The 17859-nt window shown below is 39.6% G+C and overlaps 1 protein-coding gene and 1 long non-coding RNA gene across 3 annotated transcripts in view; one reads left to right on the forward strand and one right to left on the reverse strand.

Moving 5' to 3' along the window:
- LOC131138765 (disks large homolog 4) overlaps positions 1-17859 on the reverse strand; it is a 46526-nt gene that overhangs the window by 10592 nt on the left and 18075 nt on the right. For both annotated transcript variants that reach the window (XM_058087979.1, XM_058087980.1), the window contains exons 3-8: positions 13438-13494; positions 4826-4879; positions 3497-3547; positions 2891-3015; positions 886-1055; positions 274-410 (exon numbers count right to left, since the gene is read on the reverse strand). In XM_058087979.1, the coding sequence (XP_057943962.1) occupies positions 274-410; positions 886-1055; positions 2891-3015; positions 3497-3547; positions 4826-4879; positions 13438-13494 (594 nt within the window). The remainder of the gene's footprint in view (positions 1-273; positions 411-885; positions 1056-2890; positions 3016-3496; positions 3548-4825; positions 4880-13437; positions 13495-17859) is intronic.
- The window catches only part of LOC131138767 (uncharacterized), a 65627-nt gene that overhangs the window by 3357 nt on the left and 44411 nt on the right, over positions 1-17859 (forward strand). The gene's annotated exons all lie outside the window — the stretch shown is intronic.

Genomic DNA, 17859 nt, shown 5'->3' on the forward strand with positions numbered 1-17859 from the left:
ACTTTTAATCTGCACATTGTTGCAGGAGACACCATTTTGAAGTAGCTGGTGTAGCCCGTGGTTCAGCTGCTGTTGCATCTCTTCTCCAGCAGATGGCAGAAACGCTGCGGCTATAATTTATCAATCACATCCCACATATCTATTAACATATTTATGAATGTAAAATCAGGCCATGAAAATGATATCTGTAGTTTAGCTCCATTCTTTATGCATGAGTCAACACAATGAGCGATATGATCCTATATGATCAGGGATGTCAAATAAGTGACTGACCGCTAAGATCTTATCCCCAATCTGCAGACGTCCATCTTTATGTGCTGCTCCGCCTTCAATGATCTTGGTGACATAGATGCTGTTATCTCCTGGAATGTGCTGGTTTCCCACTCCTCCAGCAATACTAAAACCTAATCCTGAGAAAGGGAGAGAGAGGAGGGACCCAAGGAGGTATGAGTAAATACTGCTAACATTGGAGATACTCGATATTGGCTTTTTACTGATGTCTGATATAGTAATCCCTTGCCACTTTGTGCTTTGAATTTTGCAGATTCGCTTTATCATTTTTTTTGTGGTTGAATACTGCCTATCATTAGTAAAAATAATATGCATCTTTAAGAAAATTTTACATATATTCTGCCCAAAGGAATCATTTACAAGCATAAAAATGTGCGGAATCAACTAAAATGTAAATACAAGGCATTCAGAAGAAGCAAAAAAATTTTTTTTTTTGAAGTTTTCTACACTGGTCACTAGGTGTCAGCAATGTTACAGGTATGGTACAGAACAGGAAGTAACAAAAGAACACTAACAGGTAATTGTAATTTAAAAAGCATCCTGAACCCCCCACAAAATTACCAGCACAGTACACCAGTTCAATCCACCACGTACCTTTAGGCCCTTTGATGAGTTTGATTTCGGTGATTTTCTCCGCTGCCGGCTTCCGGCGGAGAACATAGAGCCGGACAATAGCACCTGCTTCCTTAAGAGCTTCCACAGCTTGGCTGTGTGTCACCTCCCTGACGTCAACATCATTCACAAATAGGATGCAGTCGTTCACACTAATATAGGAAAGAAAGAAAGGCTGAGGTTAAAGCAGAGAAACATGAGATGAGTTCCATCCATTTTCTACTGCTTATCCCGTTCAGGGTCACATTCAGGAGTGGAATTTATCCCATTTGTGCACTACACTGTGGACTGGTAGCCAGTCAATCAAAAGGCCATTGTGAAGAGCACACTGAACTGTCTGAGGGTCAGCTATTATGTGAGCTCCTACAACAGGACTAGATTGTTCTGGTGTCAGAAAGCTGAAGACCGGGTTTGGCGTCTGTCTTCTCACTTCACTTGAATTGCTATCTCATCAAATGGCTAATATAGTCCTAAATGTGCAGTCTGCTATTTTTAGGAATCTGCTGCAAATATGTTTGGCAGTTTTGATCTAAACTCATCTAAACTGGCCGGTCTGACTTACTTCAGGGGCCACATTTGGATGGTGAATAGTCCATCCTTTCACAACTTTCAGCATCCAAATAGTAAGCGTGAATGGCAACTGCACAAGTGTAGTTAATGATGACAAGGGTTTTATGTTCCAAAAGCTGCATTTGGGATTTGAATTTAATATCTGTCAGAATGTACACGTTGACCTGCTCCAAGAATATATGTACATAAATGCTTCACTTATCACTATTTTGCTCTCAAGTGCTTGAAATTCATCTCATAATCATATCATTTATTGTCACACTCAAGGCTCTCGAGGGAAACAACGGGGGTTGCGCTGCATTCCAAAAAAAAAAAATGTTTTAAAGTTTTGATCTTTCACCAGAAAAAAATGTGTTTGAACACTAGGTTTCGGAGGGGATTTCACTGAGATGCAGTGATCTGTCGTCACATAGTATCAATGGCAGCGCACTAAATATATCAACGGTTATAGTAGATAACACCATTTAACACAAACAAATGATCAAAGCCGCCAATACGATTACGCTTGTTGTCAGGACTGATAACATTAAAATGGTCTCTTCTCAAACTGGCAGCTATGTTTTTTTGAAGTTGCTAGAAACCCTTTTTTAAAGTTATTTCCCACTAGTGGCAATACAATGAAATTCTTTCTTTTGTATTTGTAGTTGCATTGTATTGTAATTGCATTGTTAGTACCTCGGCCTGTCACGATAATCAATCAATCAATTATGATGAATAAAAGCAAACTTGATCATTTTGCTGGCCTCGTTAAATTGACATATGCATGCATGTTTGTTTTCTTCCTCTCTCTCTCTCTCTTAATCAAACAGGCTGGGGTTCACTTTGTGCCCTTGTCTCTTCATCTGGGCGTGTTGGTTTTATAGCAGAATGAACGGAGTGAGTGAACCCTCCTGTCAGTCATTGAGTCTCTTGTGCCAGTGGATGAATTTGGGGATGCTAGCGAGTGCTGCAGCCTGCAAATGAGCTAACACGAATATGAATGAAGGCAAAAAGGTGAATGCCACAGTTCCAGTGTGAAAATATGTTGATTTTAAAGAAAAGCCCATGTACCCCAATATGTTGCAGTTGTTGGAAAGCATTTTTTGATTGAGTCCTTCTTATTTTCATTAAGAAGGACATTAAATGTGCTTGACATTCCCAATTGCAATGTTAAATACTCTTGAAATTCAAGTTTATTGCTTTTGTTAGTGTACTTGCTTTATTATGCCATATATTATCATTACATTAATGAGAAATGATCTCAAAATAATGTTGAATTTGATAATAATATCGCTTATCGGCAATCATGATGACCCTTCAGGACAATCTTACAATCATACAAAAATACAATAACACCTGAAAGCTAAGATGCCATTCTACTGTGTGCACTGTAAGTGGTGATTATTGTAAAGCCCTGTGTGTGTGTGTGTGTGTGTACCTGAGGCGGCCATCCTGAGCTGCAGCTCCTCCAGGGATGATTTTAGTGATAAAGATGCTCGGGTCATCGCCCACGTGGGGATTGTCTGTTCCCCCTGCTATGCTGAAGCCCAGGCCTGAGTTCCCCTGCAGTAGCAATTACAAGCAAAACACATAGTGAATAATTCATCACGCTAGAGGCGCTTGAGTGTGGCTTCAGGGAACACATGGAGATTGTAAGGATCATGCAACTATCATGTTTTTCATGGCTTCTATTCACTGTGAGAGTCAGAAAAGTTGGAATATATCCTTAAATTAGGAGTTTTCAAAGTCTAGCACAGCAAACTTCCTGCAAAAAAATATTTTCTGTGTTGTTTTCTGTTCACTCCAGATTCTATTGCTGTGCAAACTGTCAATATCTATGACACTGGCCTTTAAAAACACATGAAGTTAGCTAAGCAGGTTTGGAAATTATGCTTGTCTTTATTTTTCTCAAGCTGCTGTGCCTCCCCTTAAGTCCTCTTGCGCCTCACTCATGCAATTTTCAGGACAGCAAGGGGATAGTATTTGTACCGGATTGTTGAAACAAAGCAGTTTCTCATTTAATTCAATTCATTGCCAGACTTACTCTCTCCAGTGTGATCTCTTCATATTCGATTTCCCCTTCTGTTCCATTTACCTGCCAAGATAAGCATGAGTTAACTGATTTTCAACAGAGACTAGGATCTGAAAGAATTTCTAAAATTATCGGTGACTACGACACTGTAAATGAGGGGTGGGAATGTACCGGCTAAATTTATCAATCATTTTGGACTGGGAAGGTACTCTATTGATGAATAGCCACATTGTTCTTTGGTCCAATTTGCCTTTTGGCTGAACAACTCATCCACTCATTAGCATTACCTCCGCAATTAAGGCCGTCCCTGTGGAAGATGGAATTTAAGGAACTTAAGTCTGACCTAGAAAACAACTTTTCTCAGCATTGTAGTGCTACAAAAATATACAGTGTGGAAAGCCTTTCTTTCAGAAGCCCTATTTTGTTAATCCCCAAAATGCCTCTTTGTGTTTCGCTCTCTTTGTTCCAACTTGTTCTTTGTTCCTCCAGAAGTAATACACGCACAGGAGTTATGTTTGGTGTCCGCTAATGATAGCAGTTTGGCAAAGTTTAGCTACTCATGTTGGCTATCATTTAATGTACCGTAATCACTGCATGAAAATCACGGTTAATTGATAAGTGAATTTGTTGTTGGAGCATAGAAAACCTGTTTACAACCTTCTAAATACAGTTTTTAACATTATTAGAGCCCTCTAGACATGAACTAAAACTCCTTTAGTAAGCTTTACGCTCGTATTATCCCCTATATTAGACATAAGAGTAAATAAGCCATTAAAACGTAAGTAAGACTCGTGTGTGTGTTGCGATAAATGCGTTCCCTAGGGGAGCTGAGTGGCGGCTGGACAGAAAGTGAAATCTGGGTTTCAGAGTTGAGTTTCAGGCGTGGCTTACTGCAGCAACAGAAGTCTGTGTTTTTGTTAGGGATTATTGTGCCTGTTAATTATAATTCAAACGTGCAATAAAAGCATGTTGTTCCGGAGATCAAGTCTTGAGTTTGTGTGTTTCAGCGAACATTACAGTAACATTACTGACACCTTGTGATCAGTCTACAATGCTACATATTGACGGCGTCTTTGAATGCCTTAAACGGTATGTGTATTTTACTTAATTTATCAATTTTTATGCTTTTAAATGTTTAATTTAAACCGAAAATTAATAGAATAGTTTTAAAATGCAGATGTTTTTGATTAGCAACAGACCGCATTCCACCACAAAATGATTACTTGTCATAATAACGATGGAAATTGTTGACGGCATCTTTGAGAATTAATTTTCCAAGTTGCAAGAGTTCCTTTAACATGACGTAACATGGATGTCGTGGAGATGAGACATGGTCCTTACATATGGCGATCCATCCAGTGTGTCTGTGTTCACCACCACAGGAGGACTATTTCCCTGCGGGCAGAGAGCAAACATGTATGTTACATTATGTAATAACTGCACAAAGTAGGTAGTTGTCAGCATCATATCTATGAAAAAAACCATCACCGTCAAGAGCGACCGTTTTTTTTCTGCACTGTGAGAATGCTTTCCCCTACTTCGGTCTGGTTGCCACGTTTCAACAGGATAGAGATTAATATCCCGCTTGCTTTTGTATTTTCATGACAGTCACAGAAATAATTCATGCTAACTCTCATGTTAGTCCAGCTTGTATTATTGATGCTGAAGGAGAGCCATTTCCATTGACATGACGTGTACCTTACTGGGTCTAGTTGTCCATTACGGCTAACAGACTGAAGAGCATGCATGCATGTATGATCTTCCTTCAAAAATACACCCTCCCTCTCAGGGTGTGATATATTTTGAGTTTATAAACTCGCTGTTATGAACCCACTACACTCTTGTACTATGTTGCAGGCTTATGTCAAAGATGCTATACACCTAAAGTGCTTGGAGAGCAGTGGCGTAAAAATCAGCCTGCTGACCTTCACTGACCATTCTACAACAACACACACACAAGAATTGTACAAACTTAGCTCCAGCTTTCATTAAAACTGATCATTATAATCCTATTAATCTGACAGTATGATATGTAGTTTTTTAAAAGCCATCTGGGCAATCATAAAAATTAAATACTCACTGTTTAGCATACATTATTACAGTTAATAATTTAAGGAGCATTGGCTCCAGTTCTAGAATATCATAACACTTCATTCACAATAGGTCCATATACTGAGATTTTGAGTGATATAATGCAATTTATGCATTGAGAAACTGTTCCTAACCTTCAAGTCACTCCTTGTTGATGTGATAATGAATCACTTTAATATCGGATTTATATTCTATTTATGGTTTTATGGTGTGTGTGATGTTATCTGCAAATCTGTTTTTATGGTGCCTGCCTTAGGGCAACAAATGAAATTTAGCTATTGTAGCTAATTGTGGCAGTAACATACAGAGCTTATACGTTGCTCAATTTGTACTGCACCCAATGAATAAATACATTAGAAAACATTTTGGAATTTATATTTGCATTGGTGTTTTGAGCCAAAATATTTCCCTATATAACACTTCTAACCATCCACTGCGATGTTAAGTTTTTTTTTTAGACCGCATCTTATATGTTGGAGCTAACTTCTTCTCACAGAAATGCATCAGGGTTCCATCCACATACTGTATTTTGGCTGAGGCTGTTTTCAGTACAGCATATCTGCGCCATATCTGCCATTTTTGTAAGTTCCTGCAGGGTTTTGGACCTGAACACTGGCCTCACACACTGATGATAATATTGCTATAAGATATTCCGCTTTGAGTGCTTAACTGTACAATGGTCACATTGCACCGCACAAGTTCTAATTAAAGTTATTATTCACATTTTGCTACATTTCATGTCAAAAAAAGGTGTTGAAAAGCCCAATCTAAAATCATTAACTTGAGGATTGCTGCCGTTATTAACCTCATGCTGATGATAAATGTCGTAATCTAGCAACTTGAAATAGCTCTGTACAAAACGTTAAAAAAGCTCTCCTGCTGCCTCCAACCAGCACCTGTGCATAGCTTCAGTGTGAGCTGTTCAACATTACGTCAAACTCATCCTTATCTACAGGCTGAGATAATGAGTATCGCCAGCAGATATATAACAGTGCGTAGGCAGTTGCCCTGAGGGGACTTTTACAGAGAATCTTGCTGTTTCAACAACACTGTCCGTGTTTTTCATGCACATGCTCCTGCAGATGTGCATGTGCTATTTTCACAAAAAACAAGCTGCATTCAAAATGACAGATGTTTTCTAAATGGATGCTAAAAACAACATCGATCACCTAATGAGTGAACCTCCTCTGCTCATGTGACGGCATCTCGTCAGAACCTGAGTGAGATGAACCCCAAACGATACTTCAGAGAGGTGATTGAATGCGTAATTGCACACCTCACAGTTGGAAGGCCCATTAAATAATCAACAAGTTAATGGTTCCCTCCCTTTTAAATGCTCAATGAATTACTGAAACAATTACACATATAAGCATCATGGGAAGTACGTTGGCGTTGGCCAGTACTGCCACGGCTGCTTTTCCTTTCATTTAGGCCAGAAAGAGTCAAATAATAGCATGACGGACTTGCATTAGGACTCAGAAGCTGTGGGTGTGGCATTTTCTTAATGTCTACTGCCATGCCAGTTGGGTCATGTTTTTGTGATAATTTGATATATGTGCGTATTTTAGTGCTGGCCGAGTGCATGGCAGGACCAAGGTTAATTTAGATGTCATATTAAGCAGATTGCCCACTTATTGGCCCCTTTTAAACGCTGCATGTCAAGTGCCGGAAAGGGTGGCAGCGTACATTAACGTGTACACAGCTGGCCACCACCTCCGCCTTTGCTGGAATATTAAAGATACAGAACTGCACTTTTTTTTTTTTACATAATTACGGTTTGACTCTGAATTATTTATTTTTTGTTCCAAGAATACTCATGGCCCCTGTGATACAGCATTTCCTCAAATAGTGACCTCCACTTGAATACTGTAAATACTAAACACCACGCCTCAAATAGATGCTGTCTCGCCATAGGAAACAAAATAACGTGGTGAAACGAGGTCAATGTAATGTCCTTTTTATATGACTGATGCCAACATGTTTTTTTTTTTACCACAACATACAGGGCAGACATGGCCAAGAACAGACTTACGTAATATGTACTTTATATCATAATAAATTCATATAATGCACATATGACTGTTTTTGTCTTAATTTGTGTGCTTAAAATGCATAATCTGTCATGACCCATTTTTAATTAGGTGTCACACTCATAATACATGACCCTAATCACTATATAAGGAAATGTGCTGAATTAAAGAAGAGTGACCAACAATTAGTGGTGTAATGGTACAAGCGTGGGTGTGGTTTCCCGGCCAGAGTTGCGTATACAGCATAAAAACCAAGCATAACCATTGATTCGACGGACTTGCTGTATAGCCACCCCAGACAGAGAAAAGCCGAAAAAATATGATGAATCATTTAAAAGTCTTAGCTTTTTCGAATCCAATATACTTCCCCTCACCAATATCAGTTGGTATCAAACAAATACAATCACATAATAAAACATGAAAACCAAACATACCCACTTATGGCGTGGTCGTTTTTTGGGTTTCCACACATTGTTGAGGAGCTGACAGCCCATCTTTTTAGCGTACCACACGGTCATGAACATTGTGGAGACGTCTAAATGCAGAATAATTCTGACGAGTATATCCTGTATATCCAACTCTCAAAAATGATACACACTAAGTTTCCGTGGAAGAACAGCACTCTTGATGTACTTGTTTTCAAATACGCTTGGTCAGCTCTCATGAAAAATCATCTATACATCAAAGTCTACGTAGAATCCACATTGCTTTGATTCAAAAGAAAGATATATCTCTTTACCCCAGACTCAACCACAAGACTCAACAAAGCTTTAGACAAAGCATGCGCATCAGTAATGACCATGGCCCAATTAGTGTCGTCCTCTTTCTTGCTGTCTCATAACCATAGACTTCATCTTTATCCCCCAAACCAACAGCTTCAGCTTTACAAATTCCCCATCCCTGATACAGCTGGCTATTATCCCGAGTCCTCGTCGTCCTGTCTTAAGAAGTCACCCATCCAAAGTGAGGGGGAGAGGGGGGCTCTAATCCTTCACGTCCTCCATCATCCGTATCAGCGGGGTTGCGATAGCGGTGTCTTTCCAACTGCTGCTCGCTGAGAAATGCAGTTCATGTTTTCTGCAGCTATACTGTACTTTACCCCTCCCATCCCTGCCACTGAGGCAAAGAAGAGCAAGGAGGGAAGTTTGATGGCAATTACTTGCCTGTCTTTCTGTATAATGGCCACAGTGGTGATGTGGGGAGGGGGGGATTATTCTACAGATGAAAATGGAAGGACAAGCAGACATAACTCTGCTGTGAGAGAAGCCCCGCAAGTCCTACTTTGACTTTGAGTCAGCAGGAACAGCATGCCTGGGAATATTCTTGTTCATGCTGGTCATTTGTATTCTCAGGGCATGGCATTCATCGCAAGTGGACTGTTCAGGTTGTCTTTGAAGATGTTTTGCCTCTCATCTGAACAGGCTGCATCAGTTCATGCTCAAACACTAGATAGGACAGCTCCAGTCTGTCTAGATATGATAGCTGTAGTTTGAGGGGATGGTGTAGGATGCAAAGTATATACTTATTCTCTAAAGCAGGGGTTTCCAAACTTTTCCCAGCGGGGGTGGGGGGGCACTTGATTTTACATTTTGAAAACCAGTCCATGTAGATATGACAAGATATATATATGTTTAAATAGAAAACAGCTGTCCGAGTGGTTAGCCTCACAGATAGAACAGAGTTCGATTCCACCCTCAGCCATCTCTGTGTAGAGTTTGCATGTTCTCCGGTTTTCTCCGGGTACTCCGGTTTCCTCCCACATTCCAAAAACATGCTAGGTTAATTGGCGACTCCAAATTGTCCATAGGTATGAATGTGAGTGTGAATGGTTGTTTGTCTATATGTGCCCTGTGATTGGCTGGCCACCAGTCCAGGGTGTACCCCGCTTCTCACCCAAAGACAGCTGGGATAGGCTCCAGCACCCTCCGCGACCCTCGTGAGGATAAGCGGTAGAAAATGAATACAGTAGGTGACAAAGTGTATTATTACTGTGAACAGTAATAACAGTAACACCGCTGTTCATTTTTGCTGCTGTTTTTTTTTCCACACATCGCATTTGTTCTCGTAATTTTTGTGACTTTATACTCATTTAATTTTTTGTACATTTTTTTCCAACATAATGAAAAAATTGCAACTCTATTCTTTTTTCTGTAATTTTTTTTAAATTGTAAAAAAAAATTGATTTTGTTCTTTTTTTAAATCTATTTATATAATGACTGTTGGGCTGAAAATGGCCCTGGGGCCGCACTACGGAAACCCCTGTACTATAGATAGAAACACACCAAGACAATAATGGTTTCATTTCAAACAGTCGTAGTAGGACCCCACGCCATTGTATCTCGACTGCCGTTCTTCCGATTTAGAGGATAAAAACTTTGGATCCTGCACCAACCCCTCAGACAAGAGCTGTCCTATCTAGTCTTTGAGCTTCTACTGATAAGGTACAAACAGTGGAAGCTCATGAGTGTAGTTCATGTAATTCTCATGACAATAATCAAATGTATGAGCAAATATAAATATAAGCTACATTATCTTCCAGTTTTACTTCCTGTCGATGGCCAAATACTTTTGTCCATATGACGTAGATACCATACCGCTACCGTAGCAAGTACAACAGCTCTTTTCTAAAAGATTGCTTGACAAGCATGAAATAAAGTACTTACAGTATACACAGACACATAGCTATTGATCATACTTATGTAAGGACATGCAGAAGGACAAGCTGTCAGCAAACATTGTTTTTGTTCGATAAACCCCCCCGTCTTACCTATCTCATTTTGTCACCCCTCCTCTAACTGCAAGGCCCTCTCTATCTGTCTTCTGTCATTCATACAGAATGCGCAGCATGCCCCCCCCCCCCCCTCCACCCCCCTTTGCATTCATACTTCCCAGAGGACCTGGACTTCTGCCGCGCAGTAATTACACTAAAGCTTCAGGGACATCTTTAAACATTTATGAAAGAAAAGTAAGGAGGACGAGGAAAATGAAGATCGACAGACAGGAGATACAGGGCAGACAAGAGTGCAGAGCAGAGACGGGATGGTATAATAGAGACCACTTGGGGGAATGCTATATGCAGGAATTAGAGACGGATGTCAAATACATCTGGAAGGGGTTGACAGTCTTCTTTGAGGATGGTTTGCGTGGAAAAATAAAGGATGCAAGCTGATTTGCATCTCTTTTCATTAGAAAAGACAAGAGTGTAACATAAGAAAAGCTGCATGCTGGTTTTCATTAGCAGCTCTGCAAGTGTAGCACTAATAGCATGTTGTGTCTTGTGTTGTTCTCAGCTGCACAGCTACAATGTGTCTTTGAAAGGGGTTTAAAATATACACTGACTGGCCACAACATTAGGTACACCTCCATCGTCTAATCAGACCCAATTAAAAGAAGTCATTTCAGTGTTCTGCCCTGCTACATTTTAAATGTTTGACACTGTCAGAAGTGTATTACGGTAATTTATTAATGTATACTGTATTTTAGTTGTAGTTTGCAGCGGTGTTGAACTGCAATGCGTCAACAATACGTTAATATTTTGCTTTATAAATAGTATACAGTAATACAGTATATACTGTATCTATCTACCATATTGTGGATCGGATTGAATTGAATGCAGTACACTGAATATTCATTCATTCATTTTCTACTGCTTATCCTCATGAGGGTCGCGGGCGTGCTGGAGCCTATTCCAGCTGTCTTCGGGCGAGGCAGGGTACACCCTGGACCTCACAGTCACATTCATACCTATGAACAATTTGGAGTCGCCAATTAACCTAGCATGTTTTTGGAATGTGGGAGGAAACCGGAGTACCCGGAAAAAAAAAACAGGCATGCACGTGGAGAACATGCAAACCCCACACAGAGATGGGCGAACTCCGGTTTCCTTGTTGCAAGCTAACCACTCGAACAACGTGCAGCTCAACACTGAATATTATTTTGTAATTATTTTTAAATGTAACAATTGTGTCCATCCATTTTCTATGCTGCTGTTCCTCATTAGGGTCGTGGGGGTATGCTGGAGCCTATCCCAGTTCTCTGGTAAAATGCATGTTTTTGGAATGTGGGAATAAAGTGAAAATGCGTCTGAATTTGTTTTCCAAATGTAATATTATTTTAATTACAGTCGGCCCTCTCAGTATCGCAGTTTGATTATTGGTGTCTCACTATATCGTGTTTGAATAAATGATCGCTGTTTCATAGTAAACTATAGTTCATTGTTCGGCAAAAACATATTGATATGTAGTATTACTAGACGGCAGTAACAATAAACATTGAGACATTATTTTAACATTGCATGAAGTTGACCATAGTATATTTCATAGCGTGAAAAAAGGTTTTCCTCCCATTCCATGTGGAAGTGGTACGTGTTTGTCTTAAGTTTAGAAGAAATAAATTTGAGGCCAACCTGCAGAGTGCTGCTATGGCCGAGAAGTCTGTACATGCACATGTTTTAATCTGATAAATATTGAGTAAATTTCATCAAATGTAGAATTAGTACAGCTTCTGCTTGGATATTAATAATACGCACCCAGCTGTTTAATGCCGATGGAGAAAAACATCCACACATCACTCGCTAATGCTGGGAACACTAAGGTAGGTGCGTTAAGCACTTGGTGTGCCGTTCCAATAATACCTAGCACACTTCCACCTCCATATTACATTTATTATCATTCATAGTCGCAATGCCATAGTTCAAAGTCCGAGTGGATTCTGGCTGCCCTGTTCTCGCGAAGCAGGTTTTTTTTCTTCAATCGAGAAATCTTGCTGTGTTTTAATCTCCCCATTTGTGCAATTGTCCCTAATAAAGCTGCCAGAGTGCCTCCTACCTGTAAATCAATGAGGCCTGGAGAGCTTGGCGAGCCCGACGCCATTAATGCAATAAAGCGACAGTCTGACGACACCACCTACACATCAACACGACCACACGAGTACTACACCAGCTGCAATGGTTGCCCACGCATATACTGCAATGCATCACTGAGACAGAAAACCAATGTGGGGAAAATAGAAGTTGGCATTTTGAAAGTGAAATACCATTCAAATATGCTTTTATGTATGAGATTATGTGTGTGTTTAAAGAGAGGGACAGTGTTTTTATTTTCAAAAACACATCATAATGTGAGCAATTCATGTAGCATGACATTAACACCACCTGATTATGACAAAGTTGTATTAGACACGCTTAATAATGATCTTTTCAAGGTCATAAACGGGACACTACATGGTCAAACACTGACACCTGCAGGTTACTTTGTGATCTGCAAAAACAATAATGTCTATTAAACTGCAGTGACATTTAAAAAGTGATGCCCTCCAGGATTTGTTCCATCTTTGCTCTTAGTACTTGAGTAGGGATTGACATGTTTTATTTATGACATCTTTGTACTATATGTGCTAACTGGAGTAAAATGACCTTATAAAGCAGTTTTGTAGTTTAACAGTTTTCTCCTTGATTGCCAAACTGTAGATTAGAAATTTCATCCATTTTGGACATGTCATTCAAATAGCTTGATGAAAGCAGATTTTTGTTTACAGCAATATTAAATATTCACAGAGCACTCAACTGAGGTAATAGTTTGAATGAATAAGCATGAACACTGATACAACCACCCAAAAGATGACCTCATACTCGTTACAGGAAAATAGCTTGGAATGATGGATGATCATCTCATTTTAATCTGCGAGCCGCCAAGCCAAGACAGGAAAATGACAGGAAATGAGCACACCAGCCAGTCGAACTGATGACGACTGATGATGATGACGATGACGATGACGACGACGATACTGACAACATTCAGGCTTTACAGATAGACACCGGTTGGTCGCGCTTACCAGTGTGGAAACAGCGGAGGTGTACATTGGAGTGTGTCCTGTAGACATCAACACTGGCTGCAAAACAACAAAAGGGAGAGGGTAATTGTCCGGGACACGCAGGTGGGCACAGCAGGGGACAACAAAGGCTTGTTTTAATTTAATTTAATTCAGCGCATGCTGACAGCTTCATCTCCTTGCAGTGAGCTCTCAGCAGAAAAGTGTAGGAAAGCAGGTCTCCAGAGCTAAGACAAAGACCAAAATCAGCGACTATAAATATTGATGAAGTCTATAATTAAGATCTGTGATAAATTATATTGCTCCCTACAGCCACACCCAGTGTTCTCTACTCTCTAGTCTACCTGTTTGGCAGTTTTTCAGCTTTTAGTTAATATAAAACTTCTCACTTCTCCTGCAATTGTTACTGTCCGAGTACTGTATTCTATACATCACACCAGATGCTGGAGCAGAAATAGTCATCATTATCGACAGTCACAACCATCGGCATTCCACACGTAATAAAGATGTCACATAAAATGTATGTGATTGTGTCTTCTGCAATACGAGATACGGAGTGCAAGGAGGACTGTAAATGTGTGACCACGTCAAGACAGAAATTGTATGAACAAGATAAATAACAGAACCTAATGAAAGGATGAGGTAGAGACTTGTGATCTGGTACTATATAGAACAGTGATTTTCAACATCTGTGTTTTTTTTTGATCTGTGGAATTATTCAATGTCACTCTTTTTAATTAACATGTATTAATAATTTTCTGCAAATATTATGTCATTGTGGCGTGTCATTGGTGTAAAGACTGGCAGAGCAATGTAATATTCGTCCATGTGGGAACACGTAGCTGATTGCCTCGTTCCTCCAATAGACTTAGTGATGCACGTGAGAGGTAGTGGTGACATGTTGTAACATTGTTGGTTAAATTAGTATGCGGATCAAAAGGATCTGCTGTGGCGAGTCCGTAATCAGGAAAAAACTGAAAGAAGCAAATAATGTTGGTTATTGGTGTGCCGCAAAATTTTTCCAACGTAAAAAATGTGCCGTGCCTCAAAAAAGGTTGAAAAACACTGATATAGAAGATAAGGGTGTTGCTGAGGTGGTCAGGGCACCCCTCAAATATGATAATCAGGGCAATACTGTGTTAATAAAGGATGGTGACTGTTTTTCCTGGAACATATTTTCCCCCACATTATTTCCGATGGGAAAAGTAGTTTCAAAATTCACACTATATCATCCCAGAATTGATTGTGTTCAACGTCAGTGGTTCCGCTGTAGACGTATTTGTAATCAAAAGGATAATATTATGGTTTAGCTGCAACCTTATAATGGATTAGATTTTATATAGCGCTTTTCAATGTACCAGTAGCGCTTCACAATGAAGTGAAGCCATTATTCATTCACTCCTCAGTCACACACACACACACACACACACTGGTGGTGGTAGGCTACATCTGTATTCACAGCTGCCCTAGGGTAGTCTGACGCACTTGTGGCCTCTCTTACAGAGAGACGCCTTCTTTAAGGAGACTTTGCATATGAAAATGAAGCTCTAGCAGGACTTCCATGTGAGTGAGAGAGCACTGGTGTCTTCCAACGCTAAGAAAGGTTGGTCATCTTGTCCAATAAATTAATTTTTTTTGCGGGTTATTAGCTTAGCCGGTACATGGCTGTGTTAGTTGCCGTTTGATGATCACACTGTGAGCCTCGAAAACTCACCATACTCTGTCAGGTGTTTGTTCTTCAAATGCCATATTCAAGTTTTTTAACGTGATACCCCCGCAAGATAGTTTTTGTGGCACGAGTTGGCAGTTAAGTTCCAAATGATGATGATGACACTACGCTGCATGAAAGCATCACTGCTCGGCGATCCGTGTTGAAAGGCATTTATTGGTGTATGACGATCACGTGATTCACAAAAATTGACTGACACTGATTAGTGACTGATCTGCTGGTGCTTAAACTATGCACAAACCTAAAACATTTTGTCTAAAAAAAAATGCCTTTTTATTTATTTTTGTTACAGAATTTAGTGACATGAAAGTTCAACAGATAAATAATAAACAAATACTTCAATAATATACTGCAAGTAAAATGACAACTACTGCATTTTCTGGACTATAAGTCGCTCCGGAGTATAGCCAAAAATGCATAATTAGGTAGAAAAAAACATACATAAGTCACACTGGAGTATAAGTCGCATTTTTTGCAGGTAATTTATTTTACAAACTACTTGACCAAAACAGACATTACATCCTCTTGGAAGGCAAGTTCTAACAATAAAAGAATAGACAACAGGCTGAATAGGTATAAGGTATGCTAACACAATGGTTATTCAGCTACACAAAAAATAAGCCTGAACAGAAAAGGTGTCCAGTGTTGGAACATAAACACTTTTTTTCATTTATAAGTCGCTCTGGAGTATAAGTCGCAGGAACAGCCAACCTATGAAAAAAAGTGTGACTTATATTCCGGAAAATACAGTAAATACATTCACCAATATGAAATAAAATATCAACAATCAACAACCAACAATTTGTCATTATCATCACCGCAAAACCAGAAGCAATACAGAACACAAGGAATGTCTTTTAGTGCCTATTTTCTGCCTAAATTCCCTACAATTCCAGCAGAAATTGATAACTGATGCATCATTCTGGCAACCTGCTTGTATTGTTGATATTCGGAATGCCAGTGTTCGTGAATGCACCTTGCTTGCCGTGAATGTGATTGGTGGAAAATGAGGAAGTGTTGTGTTTTGATGTGGAGAACAATGGAGAAACGCGTGCAAGGGTACTGAGCTGTGTTGGTACTGAGCACGCAAGTAAGTGCAGAACTTGTACAATTTTCCTCCCACTGGAGATTAGGGCTGCAACTGTCGATTATTTTCTTAGTTGGATTAAAGCTTGTTCTGATTAATCGAGTCATCGATTAGGGCCTAGAAACTGACCAAATCAACATGAACCAAACACAAACAGTTAGTAAGTTGGTTAACAGAGAATAGAGATGGTCACATGACCACATTTCCATTGTTAAAGTAGAAGAAAGCTTAGCCTTCCTCAAATATTTGAACCCCCAGAGGCCGATGCATCCTTTCTCTGACCTTACATTTTCTCACGGTGACTGACAACTCATCCTCAATTGTGCCAATTGTGCAGCAGCTTGTTTGCGCTTTGTGGTTTCAAGTTTCATTAAAACGTAATTATAATACACTTAACGGTTCAACTTTAATGCTTTGTCTGGACACACTATATGAAGCATGGTGGGTTTAAGGGTGTTTAAGATATTTTATTACACATACAGTGTTACACTGTGTTTTAATACTTACGGTTTAACTTGACAAGCAGGGAGAGGAATGAAGGCAGCATGACCTCACAATAATTTAGTGGGAAATCATATTTGGATATACAGTAAATAAGATGTTTTTTCCACTTATTACAACGTATTCATATGGAGCCCTATTACGGTAAATTGTTGTGAGAGCAGGCCCAGGAGAACCTAACAAATCAATATGTTTTGGGAGAGGGAGGAGAGAGAAACCAGGAATCCACATACTGTACAAACACACCATAAGCCACCTTGACACTTTTAGTAATGTATTCCCTGCAGTGGTATGCAATTTTGCACGCCAGTGAGTAAACTGGTTATAAACAGGTGTGAAGTATAAAGAAAATTTTGAAATGGTCATAATTTCTGGAACCCCGCATCTCGCCCGAAGACAGCTGTGATAGGCTCCAGCACCCCCCGCGACCCTTGTGAGGATAAGCGGTAGAAAATGAATGAATGAATGACAATTTCTGGTATGCATAATGTTTTTGCGGGCGGTGCATGTCAAAGTTTGCCTCATTCTCATGAATGGGTTAACCTTTCCACCGCCTCTTGGAACAGGTCGGGGGGGGGTGGATTCTCTGGTAATTTCTGTAGCCTCTTGGATATTCCTTGTGAAGTTCTTTTAATAACTGATCATAATGCCCAAAGTCAGCCATTCATTCACCCACTCTGTCCATGTTTTCCCTTTTTCCTTTTTCTCACCGGGACTTTGACAAGTCATAATATTTCTCAACATTTGTATTTTGTCACGTGTTATAGATGTTAATCTTAAAATATCATCAAGTCTGTTCAACATAATAACTACAGTTGATACTTAATTGCACACAATGTATTACAAATTATTCTTCAAATTTACACATAAACTGTTAGCATGTGGTCACACAGAAACTTTGGTTTTGTGTTAATGGCAATTAATGGAGTTCAGAGTCGGAGTGCTTTGTTTTATGCCTCATTATCTCGCAATGAGGGCAGCATTAATGGATTGTACTAAATGTATCAAAAAACACAAGATATGGAAGCATTTTGGCCTGATTTGACTTTTTTGTTTGTTTCATAAAGCTGAATATTATGCTTGGTATTTGCACTCAGTATTTAGACAG

This window comes from Doryrhamphus excisus, chromosome 11 (genome assembly GCF_030265055.1).
Source record: "Doryrhamphus excisus isolate RoL2022-K1 chromosome 11, RoL_Dexc_1.0, whole genome shotgun sequence".
Classification (NCBI taxonomy): domain Eukaryota; kingdom Metazoa; phylum Chordata; class Actinopteri; order Syngnathiformes; family Syngnathidae; genus Doryrhamphus; species Doryrhamphus excisus.